This window comes from Bos taurus, chromosome 29 (assembly GCF_002263795.3).
Source record: "Bos taurus isolate L1 Dominette 01449 registration number 42190680 breed Hereford chromosome 29, ARS-UCD2.0, whole genome shotgun sequence".
NCBI classification, from domain to species: Eukaryota; Metazoa; Chordata; class Mammalia; order Artiodactyla; family Bovidae; genus Bos; species Bos taurus.
Genome location: NC_037356.1, coordinates 37,563,127 through 37,582,575, shown reverse-complemented (window position 1 = coordinate 37,582,575; position 19,449 = coordinate 37,563,127). Strand labels below are relative to the sequence as shown.

At 45.4% G+C, this 19,449-nt stretch overlaps 1 protein-coding gene across 1 annotated transcript; it reads left to right on the top strand.

Moving 5' to 3' along the window:
• The first annotated feature begins 1,110 nt into the window (after positions 1 to 1,110).
• Positions 1,111 to 10,525, top strand: PAG2 (pregnancy-associated glycoprotein 2). The gene is given in 9 exon segments (NM_176614.1): positions 1,111 to 1,172; positions 2,493 to 2,634; positions 3,597 to 3,714; positions 3,814 to 3,932; positions 5,126 to 5,319; positions 6,387 to 6,503; positions 8,228 to 8,369; positions 8,455 to 8,553; positions 10,257 to 10,525. Coding segments are annotated over 9 exon segments (1,131 nt in total). The 5' UTR covers positions 1,111 to 1,119; the 3' UTR covers positions 10,404 to 10,525.
• Positions 10,526 to 19,449: the final 8,924 nt, after the last annotated feature.

The window sequence follows — 19,449 nt, the reverse complement described above, 5'->3', positions numbered from 1 at the left end:
CTAACATGTTTAATATGCATTCAGTCTCATTTTAAATCAACCAACTTAGATTAAATCCATCTCTGTCCCCACTACACTCCTACTTCTAGGCCAGAAATAAAAACCTGCATAGACTGAAGGCTGATTCCAGCCCACCATGGTGGAAATATAGCTCCCAATCTGTTTAGGGGGGATAAAAATTAGTTACTAACATTAAAATCAAGAACTTGCACATAAATATCCAGACTTTTGACTTCTCTCAAAAACATGGCCAACTGACCCACTTTCCAGCATGGCTGAAGTGGAGGAGAGGCTGCTCCCAGTGGAAAGGCATGTGCTGCCCAGTGTTGAGCACGGCTGCCTAGGCTTTGTATCATTTCTCTTGCTTCTTGGACCATGAGTTTGTAAGAACTAGACTGATAGCTCGATTAAGATAAAGACCACTTGTGTCTTGATCAACTTGGACTTTCCACCATCTAACTCAGACATCAGCACATGTGTCTTCCCTGACGATATAAAATATCTTGTGGATGCATATGGCACTTCTTCCAATACTGAAATCATGCAATTGAAATACTGCTCTGCCCTAAATCTTTGATGTAGACTGGCATCATAGGTGCCCCTTATCTCTGCCATTACACCCACTACCTAAAGCCACTCATATGTCCCTGGGCTGCCTCTCAAGCCTCCACTTTTCCATTTGACCTCTTTGCCTCCTAGCAATCAGCTCTCCAATGAGGACAGCAAACCATACCTCATGAAGTGGCTAGGCAGACCACATGAGATCATGAATGTCTAGCACGGCCCCTGGTATTCATTTTTATGGTGTTCTTAGCAGTTATTTTCTCCAGGTTGGCAAGTTTCTCCACACCTAGATGTCCATGCGGTTCACTCCAGCCTAGCCTCAAGTAAGAGATCACAGGAGAATTCTCTGTATTCCAAGAATTTTCTAAGTCCATTCCCTAAGGACAATGATGGAAATAAAATTTTTATCAAGAGGTTTGTATTTTTATCAGATCCATTAGTGGCCTAAAGGGGACAATCAGGGCAGGTTAGAGCACATATAACTAGAAGCTCCTGGTCACCACTGCATGTCAAGGAACTAAAGCTTCCCTGAGTACTTGGAGCCAGGAAAGAAGCATGAAGTGGCTTGTGCTCCTCGGGCTGGTGGCCCTCTCAGAGTGCATAGTCATGTAAGTATGGGGACTGTAAGTGGCATCATCTTCCTTTCTGGGTTAGAAAGGAATGGAATATTTCCCTGATGGTCTTAAGGTTCAACTCTTACTTACTGATAAGCACCTTCTATAGGTACCTATTCTTGCTTCTTTAGCCTTGGGCTTCGCAGGTAGTGCTAGTGGTAAAGGACCCACGTGCAAATGTAGGAGATGTAAGAGATGCAGGTTCAATTCCTAGGTCGGGAATATCCCCTGGAGAAGGACATGGCAACCCACTCCAATATTTTTGCCTGGAGAATCCCACAGGCAGAGGAGCCTGGCAGGCTGTGGTCCATAGGGTCATATAGAGTTGGACATGACTGAAGGGGCTTAGCACGCATGCAGGCACCTTGCTATAGAAACTGTGGGTCCCAAGGATCGAGATGTAGGTTTCCATGGTTGCATAACTCTTGGGACCCCATCATGTGGTGACCTGCTGAAAATGGAAGACCTTGCAATTGTTTAGTGCACAACCTGTACAAATGTATGTGTGGTCCTGTGGAATAGCATTTTTCTACATTTCTACATATTCTAGGTGTCCTCTCTGTTCTCTCTCTACTTCAGTGTGTATATGTCTATGTCTGCATCTCGGCATCTCTCTAATTTATCTCTCCATCTCCTTGGAAGTCTCTGTGAGTGCAGATCTCTCCATGTTGTTTTCTCTTCTTTTAATTTTTCAGTTTTGACTCATCCTTGCTTCTTTAGCTTCTTAATTTCCCTAATTTGTTTCCTATCTCCTGGATTCTTCTCTCAACCCTCTGTTCCGTTTCTACTTGGAGAAAGATTGGGAAAGCTACTTCTACCCTATTTTATATCTGACAAGCAGTGTGACCACAGCCAAGTGACAAACTCTTTGAATTTCAGATTCCTTCCCCATAAAATTAGGATAATGATCCCCTTCTACAACCTTCTTCCCTGAGCTTCCTTGAGAACAATACAGTGGAATGGCAATAGCAATACTAACAGCTGTCATTGTTGAGATTCACTATATATCAGATACATTATATCCATCACTTCATTTATCTCCCAATTTTCTATGTGGAGGATGAGAATCATTACATTCCACCGTTTTACCCAGGGGTAAGCTGAGAATCCAGATGGTCTTACCCAATGTTACACAACAGAACCTGTATTCAAACCTACGCCCTTGCCATGGTATTTGCATGGCATTCTGATAATAACGTGACATTCATAAAAACGCTTGGAAAATACACAGTGTATTACAATGACAGTTATACCTTAACACAGACAGCTAATGGTATCTTCTCCTTTGTTTCTTTTCCTAATCCTCGGTGAAAGTTTGCCTCTAAAGAAAATGAAGACCTTGCGAGAAACCCTGAGGGAAAAAAACTTGCTGAACAATTTCCTGGAGGAACAAGCTTACAGACTGTCCAAGAATGACTCCAAAATAACTATTCACCCCCTGAGGAACTATCTGGATGTGAGTTTGTAGGGAGGATGGCTCTCACAGCGCCCCCTGGTGCTCTGGCCTAGCACTGAGGTTCTTCTGGAGGTGGCAGATGGGAAGTTGGGGCTGGGGCTCTTGCAGGAGGCAGAAACACTGGGGAACAGGAACCCCATTCCAGAGGAGAAGGCATTCTCATCCACAACTCTTGATCTGTGGTGACTGGGTCCAGCAATGACCAGGTGGCAGGTAAACATCCATTTCTGTGTCAAAGATGTCATTAGTTTGAGGGAGATTGTTCCTTCTGAACTAAGTGAGCCACTCAGTTACAGATGAAGGGTGAGCCATCTCTAGTCAAAAGATAAAGCCAACTGCAAAGCAATTGTGAATCCCCCAGGCAGAAGAATTCAACTTCCACAGATGCAAGAATAACAGCAGGAAAAAGTTACCGAATCCCTATTCTGTGTAAGGCCATAAGAATCTAACACTGTGGATGTTGTTATTAGATTAGGAAAAAGAGCACATTTTGTCTTCAAGATTGTGCAGGCAGCCTGAGGGATAGGCAAAGAGTAAATATATGACAAATGAAAGGGTCACCTGTGCAGTGTTTATGGGATGTGGTCTGAGTTTAGAGGGAGTGGCTGGGATTGATCAAGGAGACCCTCCTGGAGAAGGGTGTGCACAGACTGAGTTTGAAGAGGAGACTAGAGAGCTTCTCAAATGAAGGCACCAGGACTTCCCTGGAGGTCCAGTGCTTATGACTCTGGGCTTCGAATGCAGGAGGTACTTTTTCAACCCCTGGTCATAGAGTGAATATCCCACACACCACGTGGTGCAAGAAAAAATATCAAATGCAGGCACCTCTGAGAACAAAGGCTGTGAGCTGCATGGTGATTGGAAAGTGATCTCAGAAGACATGTGACACCCAGAGGGAGGCAGCAGTGTGGGAATCGAGGGGAGCCAGATCTGCACTAACCCACCCATCTTGGTCCCCACAGACTGCCTACGTGGGTAACATCACCATTGGAACACCCCCTCAGGAGTTCCGGGTCGTCTTTGACACAGGCTCAGCTAACTTGTGGGTGCCCTGCATCACCTGTACCAGTCCAGCCTGTTGTGAGTACAAACACCCTCCAACCCACCCATCTTTTACTTGCCCTCAACTCCCTTCTCCACCCTTGGCACCTGACTGACACTTATCTCTTGTGTCTGCAGATACACACAAAACCTTCAATCCTCAAAATTCTTCAAGCTTCCGGGAAGTAGGCTCGCCTATCACCATCTTCTATGGATCTGGGATAATTCAGGGATTTCTTGGCTCTGACACCGTTCGGGTAACGTGGAAACAAAAGCTGAGTCAGGACTGACTATGGAGTGACCACTGCTTACAAAACAGATACAGGACCAGCTGGCAGGACCATCCTACCCTAACTCCCATAGATACTGGCCATCTTACCCACAGGATTCTGTCCCTGGAGAGACAGTCTCCATAGTGATATACAAACAAATGAATTAGGTAACCCAGAGAGTTGATTGGGCTGTGGACTTGCAGCTCCTCTGACCATGAGCAGTTCAAGGTTCATTTTGCTGGGAGCAAGAAGAGAGGGGAAAGCACCGACTTTTATATTCTCAGACTGTGCCAGGCACTTTCGTGGTAATAACTTGCTTAAACCTACAACAACCTCATGCAGCAGGTGTGTTGATTAGCTAATGATACAGATGAGGAAACTGAGGTGCAGACAGCAAGGGTCTTGCTGAGGTCACATGTGTGGTAAGCAATGGGTCTAGGCTGGCTTGTCAGGACCAAAGCTGGTAGTGGGTGTTTGGGGAAAGGATAAAACTGATCTGGGGACCCTGGGCACAGTCAAGCACTTCAGGTATCCGGGGTGGATAAGCAGAAGGCCAGAGATGTAGGTGGGCCTGATAAGTGTGTTCTTAACGTATGGGGCCTTTGGGAGTCTAATAAAACCTATAGCCTCCCTCCCCCGAAGTACCTGAGTAGTTCGCCTCTCTCTTTTACTTTCTCTCTCTCTCTCATACACACTCACACAAACACACACATACCCCCAAAAGTGTATTTCCCAGGCAGTAATTTCATAAGAACCCTGCCAGCAACATTGTATAATGGACTTCTGTCTTTCTGGGCAGATGCAGAACCCAAAATACATTAACCATCAATTCACCTCATTTCTGTCATCAGTTCACAGAGACGCCAGAGAAGGCTCTCCTGCTCATTTTGTCCACAAGGGGGCACCATTGGGTCCTGGCCTGATTCTTGGTTGCCGAAGGCATGAGGCCAGTTTGACTCACTCAGACGGTGTTTTTCAAGGAGCAGATGTTTTAAAAGTCCACAGACCCACATAAATAGAATCCAAATCCCCTCCCAGCTCGGTCTAACCATCTGAAGTCTACCGAGGACACAGAAAGACCTCAGTTCTGCTCTGCAGTGCTAATGGCATCTCTCCCTCAGCCCAAGCCTAGACGAACTTAACAAACCTTTACTTCGGAGCAATCTTCTCGCCCACAGATCGGGAACCTTGTTAGCCCTGAACAGTCGTTTGGCCTAAGCCTGGAGGAATACGGGTTTGATTCTCTACCCTTTGATGGTATCCTGGGCTTGGCTTTTCCCGCCATGGGCATCGAAGATACCATCCCCATCTTTGACAACTTGTGGTCACACGGTGCCTTTTCTGAGCCTGTCTTCGCCTTCTACTTGAACACGTAAGTCTGAGCTGAACAATCCCTCTCTCCAAATTAGTTTTAAGATGCTTTCAGTTGCATGAAAATTATGCAACAATTGATACAGAAGTATCCTAAGGGATATTCTAACCCAGGATAACTATGGCCCAGGGTCCCACCTGGCTTCACCACTGGCTTTTATAAATAAAGTTTTATTGGTACACAACCATGCTCGTGGGCGTAAGAGCCGGGGCTTGTTGTAGGGGGTGAGCGAAAAGGAAGACTAATGCAAGGTGTCAGGATACGAGTTGGAAGAAAAGGCAACAGGATTTGCTGATGAATTTGACATGGAAGGGAAGAGAGGGAAGGTGGAAATCTTTCCCTTCTCACTAACATTTCACTGGGTACCCAGAATCAGCTAAACAATTTGCAGGAGCCAGTGCAAAAAGAAAGAGTGGGACCCAAAACGAAAGTGTGGGACTCCTTTTTCAACTCCTTTTTCAAACTCCCTGGGAATTTCAAGACAGGGAGAGCAGAGGTGGGGGCCCTGCTGAGTGTGGGGCCCAATGGACAGCACAGGTCACGGGCCAGTGAAGCCAATCCTGGGTGACTTGAAGCCACACCCTTAGTGCTTTCAGGCCTTGATTTTTCTGAAAAAATACAGGCTGGACAAGGGGGAAGCCAAAAGTCTTCAGCACACTGTCCTCTGAGGGTATCTCTGAGCACTCACGTCACAGGAGGTCCAGGACCTCTTCTGAAGAATGAGTAGGTGGAGCCCAGGCAGGTGGCCAGGCTTCTAACCTCCTTTGTGCCGCTCATTAGCCAGCGACTGACCTCTGTCTGGTTCTCAATCTCTTCTAGACTTGATTTCTGCATCTGTACATGGGGACCAGTGTACTTGATGTACTTCCCTTCTCACTAACATTTCACTGGGTACCCAGAACCAGCTAAACAATTTGCAGGAGCCAGTGTAAAAAGAAAGAGTGGGACCCAAAACAAAAGTGTGGGACTCCTTTTTCAACTCCTTTTTGAAAGGTGGACAAGCACAGCTCTCAGACAGTGCTGTTGTTACTGTCCTCCAAGGATCTCCCCCTCTCCTCTCTCTACAGAAACAAGCCAGAGGGCAGTGTGGTGATGTTTGGTGGGGTGGACCACCGCTACTACAAGGGAGAGCTCAACTGGATACCAGTGTCCCAAACTAGCCATTGGCAGATAAGCATGAACAAGTAAGCCTCTCCCTCTGAGGGTCACCCCAAGTGATGCTCTCACATCTGTACATGGACACAGGCAGATACACAGATGCACTCCCAGACACACAGTCAACAGACATGCACACCACCCACAATAACACAGACACACATGCAAAGACACAAGCAGGCACATAGAAAAATACATAACCAGCCAGAGACACACAAGTACACACACAGAGCCACATACGAACACACACATAAACAAACACAGAAACACATAGATACACAAACCACCCATAGGTTCATAATCACCCCAGGCCTCCTGCCCAGGGCTCTGAACAGGGTCCATCATAGGGTGCAGAGAGGCCTGTGCAGCTATGGGAGGGCTGCACCCCTGAGTGTGAGGTGGGGAGCACAGTTATAGGACTTTACAGTGTGATGAAAAGAGGATCAGGGAGAATTTCCTCAGCCTGAACAGAGCTGTGATAAGATAACCAACTGTCCAGGGCTACATGGGACCAAGGAAGTTCTCAGCACAGAGAAATGTCAGTTTAAAAACAGGGAAAGTCCTGAAGAAATGGGGGAAACTGGTCTCCTTAGGGAGAAACTAGCCAGCAGTGGAGAGAGGTTGGCCACAGTCTTGGGACCCAAAAGCGACTCATAAAAAGAGACACCCCGCGTCCCTGGGCACAGTGGGTCAGGGGCTACAACTGAGAGAATCGGGAAGGTGGGATCCAGGAGTGGCTTGAGAAGAGGCAATAATTGATGAGATTCTGTGTTTGACCCTCAGATAAAAGCTTACCTGTCCTTTGAGGTTCTGTGTCTAGTCAGGTATCGCCTGGTCAGGGTCTCAGTGTCTGAGCCCAGTGAGGGGTTGCTGCTCAGAGACATCCCCTCCCAGGGCAGCCGGTCTCCCCCACCCCTATGAGAATCTACTGCCACAGGAACCTCCATCTTTACTGTGTGTTTGTCCCATTGTTGGTGAGACATCAGATATACCTCTCTGGATGGTCTTCATTATTTTCACAGCCTTCATTCACTTATTCAACAGACAAGCATTGTGCATCCACTGAGTGCCAGGCACTTTAGAGATGTGATGAGAATAAAACTTGTCCTCTCATCTAAGAAGGCAAATGTACAAGAAATGACACATACACAGAGGGAATTGTCACTTTGGTACATACTAGACATGAGGGGCATCCCTTATAGGTCAGTTGGTGAAGAATCTCCCTGTAATGCAGGAGACCTGGATTCGATTCCTGCTTTGGGAAGATCCTCTGGAGAAGGAAATGGCAACCCACTCCAATATTCTTGCCTAAAGAATCCCATGGACAGAGGAGCCTGGCAGGCTACTGTCCATGGGATCGCAAGAGCCAGACATGACTTAGCGACTAAACCACCACCACCACCAGACCTGAGGAAGGGTCTATAGAAAGTAACCAAGAGAGGAGACTGATACACACCAGGGGAAAGACTTCCCTGGAACCATGACAGTTAAGCTGGAATCTGGAAGATGAGGCGAAATTAGCTAGTCAAAGGGAAGGGGGCTCTTCTAGCAAGGAAGACCAGCTTATGTCAAGGTACAAAAAACCTGGTGTATTCAAGTGCTGCATTCAAGGATGTCAAGGAAGGTACTGTGATCAGAGCAAAGGAAAAGTCGGGGCAAGAGATGAAGCTCTGTTCAGGAGACAGTCAGGGAGGGGGAGCTGTGAGGGAGCCTTCCACATGACCCTGATGCCCGCTTTGTCCTACTCTCTCAGCATCAGCATGAATGGGACTGTGACTGCTTGTTCTTGTGGATGTGAGGCCCTTTTGGACACCGGGACATCAATGATCTACGGCCCAACAAAACTGGTCACCAACATCCACAAGCTCATGAACGCCAGGCTTGAGAATTCTGAGGTGAAGGGTCATGCCACAGGGTCACTCCCAGTCTCCCCACATAATAAGGATCCTCTGGGCCAACCTCTCTCCTTCTCTCTAACAGTATGTGGTTTCATGTGATGCTGTCAAGACCCTGCCTCCTGTCATCTTCAACATCAATGGCATCGACTATCCACTGCGCCCTCAAGCCTACATCATCAAGGTGAGGGGCCATCCCTGAGGGTTGGTTCTCTAAATTAGGGTTTGCAGAAACCTTTGGGCTACTGCTGGGAGGAGGGCACCCTCTGCAGGCCAAGCCACACCACTGCAGATGCTGCTGAGCCCCTGTGGCTGGGCCAGCGCCTCCCACAAAATCAGCCACTTGAGAGTAGAGGACAGTCTGGGACATCCATCCTCCTGAAATAAATATGGAGACACCACTCTGTGATGGCATGGTGGGAGTCACAAGGAGAGGGGAACACTAAGGGCCTCTGCCCTCATAGATCTTCAGTTCAACTAGACCCCTCAGATGCAGGAACTCAGAAAGTCAGCACTAGGGATCCCTAAAATAGGACATGTGACAAGAGGGGTTGGCTGGTGGCAGTGCTCCCACCATAATGATTAACAGTCTCCCTTTCATTATTGAAATTGTCCAAGTTACAATAAATTACATGGCTACCTTAGACCTTGGCTGCAACTTCCCCTTGCTAAGTCCCAGTTCCCCCTCTGTGAGTTGGGCTACCCGACCCCTCTGTGGGGAGGTTGGATGCTAAGGTGATTAAAGGGTGCACAGTGACTGCTCAGCCCTGACACAGGGTGGAGGCTTCACGTCAGCTCCCTGTGGGAGTTCAGAGCAGGCTGTTGGGCTCAAAGAAGGCTCTGAGGAAGAGAGGGAATTGCAGTAATTCTAAAACCCCTGACTCATGGCACCATAGGGAGGTCTGCTTGGGTCTAGGCAAATCTGCCCTGGGTTCCATGCAAATGGCACCCCACAGTGCTCTGCAAAGGGACCCTGGGACTTATTAGGGGTGATGAGGGCTATGGACCGACTGGCGGGGATGGAGACCAGAATAAGTCACCCAGCCAAGCCTGGAGTGGCCAAAGGCTGAGTGTGGGTCCAAACAGGCTTCTCAGAGGGGCTGAGCGAAGGCTTAAAGAATGTGTTGTGAGCGCTGCTTTGAATGTATTTAACATGTATAACCAACAGTGAGCTACTGTATAGCACAGGGAACACTGCTCAATGTAAGGTAGCAGCCTGGATGGTAGGGGTGTCTTTGGGACAAGGATACATGTATATGTATGACTGAGTCCTTTACTGTCCACCTGAAACTCAGAATATTGTTAATCAGCTATACTCCAAAAAAAATAAAAGTTAAAAAGAACCAGTTTTGGGGATGCAGGAGAAGAACAGACATTCTCTGCAGAGAAAACAATGAGCAGGGGTCAGAAGGAAAGAAACAGAGTGTGAGGAGAACTAGGAGACACTCTCTTGTTCTTTTCTAAAAAACTGTATTGCAGTATAGCTGATCTTCAGCGTTGCCTTAAGTTCTGCTGCACAGCTAAGTGATTTAGCTGTACATATACAAATATATATATTCTTTTTCATTAGTTAGTCGATAAATATTGAATACAGTTCCTTGCTCTAGAAGTAGGACTTTGTTGCTTATCATTCCTCTGTACATTACTTTGCATCTGATCATTCCAAACTCCCAATCCTCCCCTCCCCACACTCCTGCCATATTGCAACCACATGCCTTGGCCCTTTTTGGTTTTGGATGAACCCTCATATCCCCAGCTGCTGAGAAAATCACCTGATACTTACCAAAAGAGGGAAATAAAACCAAAAAGTATGCCAGGTCCGGATATTGAGGAGAGAGTCGCAGGTAAGCGCACAGGCTGACTGGTGTGTGTCTCTAATTCCTCCAGATTCAAAACAGCTGCCGCAGCGTCTTTCAAGGAGGCACAGAAAATAGCTCTCTAAACACCTGGATCCTTGGTGATATCTTCCTGAGGCAGTACTTCTCGGTTTTTGATCGTAAAAATAGAAGGATTGGCCTGGCTCCGGCAGTGTAAATGCTTGGACTATCAGCAAGCATTTGACTAAATCAGTCAGGCTGCTCCTAACACACACTCGCTCACACTAGGGCACTCCTGCCCAGCGATGCTGGTGAACTGTGTTTGGTGCTCTGCAAACCCTATTCTCAATAAAGAATAAAAAGTTTCACTCTCAATGGTGCTAAAACAAATCGGTGCTTCTTTTGGGGTCTGGGAGGTGCATAATAATCAGGGAGGGTCTAGAACCAAGTCTGAACCACAAGTGAGAGGAGCTCAACTCCAGCTGGTTTCAAGGAAAGCGGAGACTTTTCAGAAGAACACTGGAGATCCTGTACATAGGAACCAGAAAAGATAGAGAGATCTCAGTGACTGGACCCAAGAAATCAGAAGTCATCAGTTCTCTCTTTCTGACCTTCACTCTTTCCCCTCTCTCTTCTTTGATGGTCTTAGCCTAATAACCTTCTTCCTTAAGGCTTCTACACCTAGTGAGGGAGTCCAAAGCTACCTGCCCCAGGGTTTTTATATTCCCAAGGCATCTAACTCATAAGGAAAGAAGCTCAGAGACATCGAGGTTCAAGGGAGTGCTCTGAATGGCCCCCTAAGATCACATGTCCAACCCTGGATCAACCATCATGGCAGAGTCATAGGGTCCTATGAGTGGCTTTACATGGTCATCTGGCCCTGACCCAGCAGCAAACATGATTGACAGTTTCCTCAGAACTTAATAACTGGAGCTGGCAGGAGGCAGCCCTGAGGATAGTGGCTGGGGGATGGTCTAGATCAGGGAAGAGTTTATGATGATGCCAACTCCACTGCCTCCTCATTCAGAGGGATTATGAGGGGTAATAAAAATATTCTATTCATCACATCTTAGATGAACATTGGCAGCGGGGTTCTGCTCCAGGGGGTTCTGGGTGAGGCCCCTCACACTGAGATGGCTCTCCTTTGTCCCCCCACCTCAGTCACCAGCTCTCTGCCACCCATACCTGCTGTGACCTTTCCAGTCCCATTTCCCATGTGACAGCCCCTGTGGATACCTGAGCCACCCCCCTCCTCCAGGGTCCAGCACATCCCTTCCTTGGCCTCCAGTGCTGGAGGGGGAAGGTGTCACTCATGTAACGGTGGGCCAGGGGGCACAGAGTGTTCAGCCTCTCTGAGCTTCCTCCAGGGCCGGAGTTACAAACCATTTGGTTGTGAGCTGCCATGGACTGGCACCTTGGGAGTAGAAGTATCACTTCTTTCTACCTGGAGACCCTAGGTAGAGACCTAAGCTCAGGACAGTAGGGGTGAGAGATGCAGGGAGACTCAGGTAATAGAAGAAAATGAAAAGAAGAGATAAAGTAGAAAACATACCCCAAAACAATGCATAGTAGGGGTCTTTACTCAGGCAAGAGAAACATCAGTGAAAGAAGTGTCCCCCTGCCTTTCTTCATTTTTGTATTCAGTACAAATACTTACAGAGGAGCTACTATGGGCTTTCCTGAGGGCTCAGCAGGTAAAGAATCTGCCTGCAATGCAGGAGACATAGGAAATGCAGGTTAGATCCCTGGGTCAGAAAGATCCCCTGGAGAAGGAAATGGAAACCTGTGCCAGTATTCTTGCCTAGAAAACCCCATGGACAGAGGAACCTGATGGCCATAGTCCAAGGGTCAGAAAGTCAGACACAACTAGGCACGCAGGTACGCATTTTGCACCAGGTGCTGTAGTTGGCCCCAGGGATAGAGGCATGGGTGATAAACCCACCACAAAGTCGTGGAGACAGATAAACAGACAACCTGCAATGGGGAGGCCCAGATGGAGAAAACAGCAGAGGCGTGGCTGGAGGGCCAAGAGGAGTGAGGGGCTTCCTCTTCAGGGAGGCAGAGAAAGGCTGGCATAGGACGAGGGGAAAGGCATTGACTTCAAGCTTTTCAACCCACCCTGAATCACACCCCTCAACCTTGCAGTTTCCATCTGTGTGCAGAACGGCCACATGTCCATGGTTACCTGTGCCTGGCCCCTTTGGGATGGCACTGGATTATGATCACATTGAGGGGAGTGAAAGAGGACTAACAGCAGAGCTGATAAAGGGGAGAAATGTGAGAACGGAATCAGTTATTTTTCTTTAACAGTAAATATCAGCAACTGGGCTCAAAGGTGATGCAAGTGAACAGTTTGTGAAACTCATTGTCCAAGTGTTCTCCAGAGAACCATAAGGAATGATTCTCTAGATGAGAAATCAACAATAAAAGTAGGAATAACAGCTCTAGTTCATTACATATGCTATCTCACTGTCTCCCCAAGATCCCTTGCAAGGTGTAACTCCCACCCCCTGCACTGTACAAGTGAAAGAAGTCTCCTTGGATCTTCTGGCTCTAACACTGGTGTCAGACATCTAGTAGGCCCTCAAGAAATATATGTTGACTAAAAAATAAATAAGTTAGTAAATGCTTCCACTAGATGACACAACTGTATCCATGTCAGAAGACATGCATGGTGTCAGCATGACTACTGCCATGATGCTGGTGCTGTTCAGTCACTAAATTGTGTCCAATTCTTTGCCATTCCATGACCTGCAACATGCTAGAGTTACTTGTCCTTCATTATCTCCCGAGTTTGCTCAAATTCTTGCCTGTTGAGATGGTGATGCTATCTAAACTTCTCATCCTCTGCCACCCTCTTCTCCTTTGGCCTTCAATCTTTCCCAGCATCGGGGTCTTTTCCAATGAGTCAGCTCTTCACATCAGGTGGCCTAAGTATTGGAGCTTCAGTGTCAGCATCAGTCATTCCAATGAATATACAGATTTTATTTCCTTTAGGACTGACTGGTTTGATCTCCTTGCTGTCCAAGGGACTCTCAAGAGTCTTCTCCAGCATCACAGTTCAAAAGCATTAATTCTTTGGCACTCAGCCTTCTTTATAGTCCAACGCTCACATCTGAACATGACTACTGGAAAAATCATAGCTTTAACTATATGGATCTTTGTCAGCAAAATGATGTCTTTGCTTTTTAATACTCTGTCTAGGTTTGTCATAGCTTTCCTTCCAAAGAGCAAGTGTCTTTTAATTTCATGACTTCAGTCAACATCTGCAGTGATTTTGGAGCCCAAGAAAATAAAATCTGTCAGTGCTTCCACTTTTTCTCCTTCTATGTGCCATGAAGTGATGGGACCAGATGCCATGATCCTCAATTTTTTGAATGTTGTGTTTTAAGTCAGCTTTTTCACTCTCTTCTTTCATCTTCATCAAGAGGCTCTTCAGTTCCTCTTTACTTTCTGCGATTAGAGTAGTATCATCTGCATATCTGAGGCTATTGATATGTCTCCTGGCAATCTTGATTCCAGTTTGTGATTCATCCAGCCCAGCAATTTCACATGATGTACTCTGCATATAAGTTAAATAATCAGGGTGATAATACACAGCCTTTATGCACTCCTTTCCCAACTTTGAATCAGTCAGTTGTTCAATGTAAATTTCTAACTGTTGCTTCCTGACCTGCATACAGATTTCTCAGGAGATGGGTAAGGTCAACTGGTATTCCCATCACATTAAGAATTTTCAGAAGTTTGTTGTAATCCACACAGTTAAAGGCATTCACACAATCAATGAAGCAGATGTTTTTCTGGAATTCCCTTTCTCTATGATCTCTGGTTTCTCTGCTTTTTCTAAATCCAGCTTGTACATTTGTAAATTCTCAGTTCACATACTGCTGAAGCCTACCTTGAAGGATTTGAGCATAAACTTACTAGCATGCGAAATGGGCACAGTTGTTAGGTAGTCTGAACATTCTTGGCATTGGCCTTTCTTTGGGATGGGAATGAAAAGTGACATTTTCCAGTGTCGTGGATACTGGTTTGTTGTTGTTCAGTCGTTCAGTCAAGTCTGACTCTTTGCAACCCCATAGACTGCAGCATGCCAGGCTTTCCGGCCTCTCGCCATCTCCCATAGCTTGCTCAAACTCATGTCCATTGAGTTGGTGATACCATCCAATCATCTCATCCTCTGTCATCCCCTTCTCCTCCTGCCTTCAATCTTTCCCAGCTGCAGGGTCTTTTCCAATGCATTGGCTCTCTGCATCAGGTAGCCAAAGTGTTGAAGCTTTAACCTCAGCATCAGTCCCTCCAATGAATATTCAAGATTGATTTCCTTTAGGATTGACTGGTTGGACCTCCTTGCAGTGCAAGGGACTCTCAAGAGTCTTCTCCAACACCATAGTTCAAAAGCATCAATTCTTCAGTACTCAGGCTTCTTTATGGTCCAACTCTCAGATTCATACATGACTACTGGAAAAACCAGAGCTTTGACTAGATGGACCTTTGTTGGCAAAGTCATGTCTCTGGTTTTTAATATGCTGTGTAGGTTTGTCATAGCTTTTCTTCCAAGGAGCAAGCATCTTTTAATTTCATGGCTGAAGTCACCATCTGCAGTGATTTTGGAGCCCCAAAAAATAAAATCTGTCTCTGTTTCCATTGTTTCCCCATCTATTTGCCATGAAGTGATGGGACCAGATGCCATGATCTTGGTTTTTTGAATGTTGAGTTTTAAGTCAGCTTTTTCACTCTCCTGTTTCACTTTCATCAAGAGGCTCTTTAGTTCCTCTTCACTTTCTGCCATAAAGGTGATGTCATTTGCATATCTGAGGTTATTGATATTTCTCCTGGCAATCTTGATTCCAGCTTGTGCTTCATCAAGCCTGGCATTTTTCATGATGTACTCTGCATATAAGTTAGATAAGCAGGGTGACTTCATACAGCCTTGATGTACTCCTTTCCCAATTTTGAACCAGTCAGTTGTTTGATGTAAGTTTTTTCTTCTGACCTGCATAGAGGTTTCTCAGGAGTCAGATAAGGTGGTCTGCTATTCCCAAGTCAGATAAGGTGGTCTGTTATTCCCATCTCTTAAAGAATTTTCCACAGTTTGTGGTAATCCACACAGTCAAAGAACTTAGCGTAGTCAATGTAGCAGATGTCTTTCAGGAATTCCCTTGCTTTTTTCCTATTTGTAGTTGAGTTTGACAGTCCCAGGATAGATCCTCATTGAGCAGGAGCCATCAATACCTTGTTCCCCACCCCCGCCCCCCACTGACCTCAAATCTGAATGACTGTCCTGAGCCATCACCAGTATCCCTTCCCACCAGGACATTTTGCAGCCTCCTGCTTGGGGTGGTGACCACGGGCGCCACTCTGACCTCCATCCACTGGGGGTAGTTTAATTGCCTCTGGGCCTCACTATCTTCCACTAAATGGAGTTCCCTGTGTTTGAGGTATGTGAGCTGGATTTCATCTAGATAGAAAGAAGTGGAAAGATGTTGAGGGTAAGAATGCAAGCAGCAGGAGCCAGTGCCCAGAGACTCTGCATCCCCGCCCCACGGTGTGGGCCTTAGCAAGGCCCAGGATCAGAACCAGGAAACTGTCTCCTTGGTTCGGGCTGGTGCTTCTCCAGCTTTGTCAGCCCCCACACAGGGCTCTGTGACAAAAGGTGGGCTTCAGGACACCTGAGAAATATTGGTCTCCCCACCCCCTCCCCCCTCACCCCTTCCTCCCATAGACTCTGCCCTCCCCGCACGTGTCTGTCATGGAGGGACATCAGTTGTTGATGTCAGGTGACAAACCACAGCTCACCCCGTAGTTGCCACAACTTAGAACTGGTTACTGAAATTTAAAATTGGGGACATGTCACAGTGATGTGGGTTTCTAGCCTCCCTTGGAGACCAGGCAAGTCTGGTCACACTGGGCCTGCCCTCCTACCTGTAGGAGGTGCCTGAGTTGGGATGGAGCTTTCAGGGGACAGGGTCTCTGACACGTCTGCCTGGCCTGTGTTGGCATCTGGGTTTGAGAGTTCTGTGAGGGTGAAAGATCAGAGAAGACATCAAAACAGTGGAAGGAAGGAAAGAATGAGTGAAAGAGAAAAGAAAGAAGGAAAGAAAAGAAGAAGTTTCTTCTAATCCAATTCTGAGAATATAAAGAAATATTATGCTGTTTAAAAAAAGGCAGGAAATTAATGTGATGCAGTATTATTAACTGAAGTTTGGATTTTGTTCAAATCTCAGAAAATTTTATGCTAGCGTCCATTATTTGTTCTCATCCCTTATTCAAGATTCCACATTGTATTTAATTGCATTGAGCAGCTTCAGGTGCATAAAACAAGTTCTGCTAAATTCTCTTTTCATTTTTATTCTATTACATATATTTTCTAATTTTCCTTGTTATGGCTGTCATTTAAAATTGGATGTTTAATTTCCAAATACATGGGGTTTTTTAAGTATTTTTTATATTAATTTCTCACTTAATTGTTTTCTTCTCTGCAATCACCCTCTGGGTTTTTTCAATCTTCTAACTTTATTGAGGCTTTCAGTGGCTAAGTCAAAGACCTCTCTTGGTAAATGTCACAGTGCACTTGAGAATATGTGGGTTATTCTCAAATATTTTTTGATATTGATCTTTAACATAATTCCACAGTAATAAGAGAATAGACTATATGTTTTCAGTACCTTTAGACCATTAAATTTCTGCAGCTGGTCTTATGTCTCTGGATATGTTCCAGTGTCTGCTAGTTAATACTCTATGGGAACTTGAATAGAATTTGTGTCCTACCATTTTGTGAAAATTGTATAAATCTTAATTATGTCAAATTGGTTCATGATGCTTTTCAGGCCTACTATATTCTTCTACTTCTTTGTATATTCATGCAATAAATTTCTGAGAGTTTGATATTGAAACTCCAACTAAAAATCTGAATCTATCTACTTCAGTTCAGTTCAGTCATTCAGCTGTGTCCAAATCTTTGCAACCCCGTAGACTGCAGCACACCAGTCCTCCCTGTCCATCACAAACTCCCAGAGTTTACTCAAACTCATTTCCATTGAGTCAGTGGTTGGTGATGCCATCCAACCATCTCATCCTCTTTCGTCCCCTTCTCCTACCCTCAATCTTTCCCAGCATCAGGGTCTTTTCAAATGAGTCAGTTCTTCGCATCAGGTGGCCAAAGTGTTGGAGCTTCAGCTTCAACATCAGTCCTTCCAATGAATATTCAGGACTGATTTCCTTTAGGATTGACTGGTTGGATCTCCATGCAGTCCAATGGACTCTCAAGAGTCTTCTCCAACACCACAGCTCAAAAGCATCAATTCTTTGGTGCTCAGCTTTCTTTATAGCCTAACTCTCACATTTATACATGACTACTGGAAAAACCAAAGCCTTGACTAAATGAATCTTTGTTGGCAAAGTAATGTCTCTGCTTTTTAATATGCTGTGTAGGTTGGTCATAATTTGTCTTCCAAGGAGCAAGCATCTTTTAATTTCATGGCTGCATTCACCATCTGCAGTGATTTTGGAGCCCAAAAAATAAAGTCTGTCACTGTTTCCCCTCTATTTTGCCATGAAGTGATGGGACTGGATGCCATGATCTTAGTTTTCTGAATGTTGAGCTTTAAGCCAACTGTTTCACTCTCCTCTTTCACTTTCATCAAGAGGCTCTTTAGTTCCTCTTCACTTTCTGCCATAAAGGTGGCATCATCTGCATATCTGAGATTATTGAGATTTCTCCCGGCAATCTTGATTCCAGCTTGTGCTTCTTCCAGCCCAGCGTTTCTCATGATGTACTCTGTGTGTAAGTTAAATAAGCAGGGTGACAATATACAGCCTTGACATACTCCTTTTCCTATTTGGAACCAGTCTATTGTTCCATGTCCAGTTCTAACTGTTGCTTCCTGACCTGCATACAGGTTTCTCAAGAGGCAGGTCAGGTGGTCTGCTATTCCCATCTCTTTCAGAATTTTCCACAGTTTGTGGTGATCCCACAGTCAAAGGCTTTGGCATAATCAATAAAGTAGAAATAGATGTTTTTCTGTAACTCTCTTGCTTTTTTGATGATTCAATGGATGTTAGCAATTTGATCTCTGGTTCCTCTGCCTTTTCTAAAACCAGCTTGAACATCTGAAAGTTCATGGTTCACATATTGTTGAAGCCTGGCTTGGAGAATTTTGAGCATTACTTTGCTAGTGTGTGAGATGAATGCAATTGTGCAGTAGTTTGAGCATTCTTTGGCATTGTCTTTCTTTGGGATTGGAATGAAAACTGACCTTTTCCAGTCCTGTGGCCACTGCTGAGTTTTCCAAATTTGCTGGCATATTGAGTGCAGCACTTTCACAGCATCATCTTTTAGAGTTTGAAATAGTTCAACTGAAATTCCATCACCCCCTCTAGCTTTGTTCATAATGATGCTTCCTAAGGCCCACTTGACTTCGCATTCCAGGATGTCTCTGGGTGAGTGATCATACCATCGTGATTATCTGGGTCGTGAAGATCTTTTTTATATATTTCTTCTGTGTATTCTTGCCACCTCTTCTTAATATCTTCTGTTTCTGGTAGGTCCATATCATTTCTGTCCTTTATCGAGCCCATCTTGGCATGAAATGTTCCCTTGGTATCTCTATCTAGTCTTTCCCATTCTATTGTTTTCCTCTATTTCTTTGCATTGATCACTCAGGGAGGCTTTCTTATCTCTCCTTGCTGTTCTTTGGAACTCTGCATTCAAATGGGTATATATTTCTTTTTCTTCTTCGCTTTTGCTTCTCTTCTTTTCACAGCTATTTGTAAGGCCTATCTACTTAAAAGAAAAAATTGTGATGTGTAGTGGAATGATCTGTTTTTGCTCTGCATTTTTCAAATCTCTTGGGAATGTGTTATCATATTTTCATAACTTAAAAGTTGCATTAAATAAATACATCTCCATTAAGTACAGTTCATGATATTTTCCATTAAAAGGATAAACAATGAGTTCTATTCTCTATTTTCCTCCCTTTATCAGCTCTGCAACCAGTCCCCTTTCACTCCCCTCAAGCCAATTATAGTCCAGTGCCACCCCAATGGAGACAGGCATATGAAAGGGTGGACATATGGCTGAACTGCACACAGATGGTAACTGCAGGGTTTAAGGGTGTGTTTCAGGATGGGATGGCAAGAGTGACATCCATGACTCCGTTACTACTATTATCCAGCCTTTCCCTGTCTCTCTGCAGAGGAAAACCCTCACTCCTCTGGCCTCCTACCCACACATCTGTTGTTTTCTCCATCTGCACTCCCCT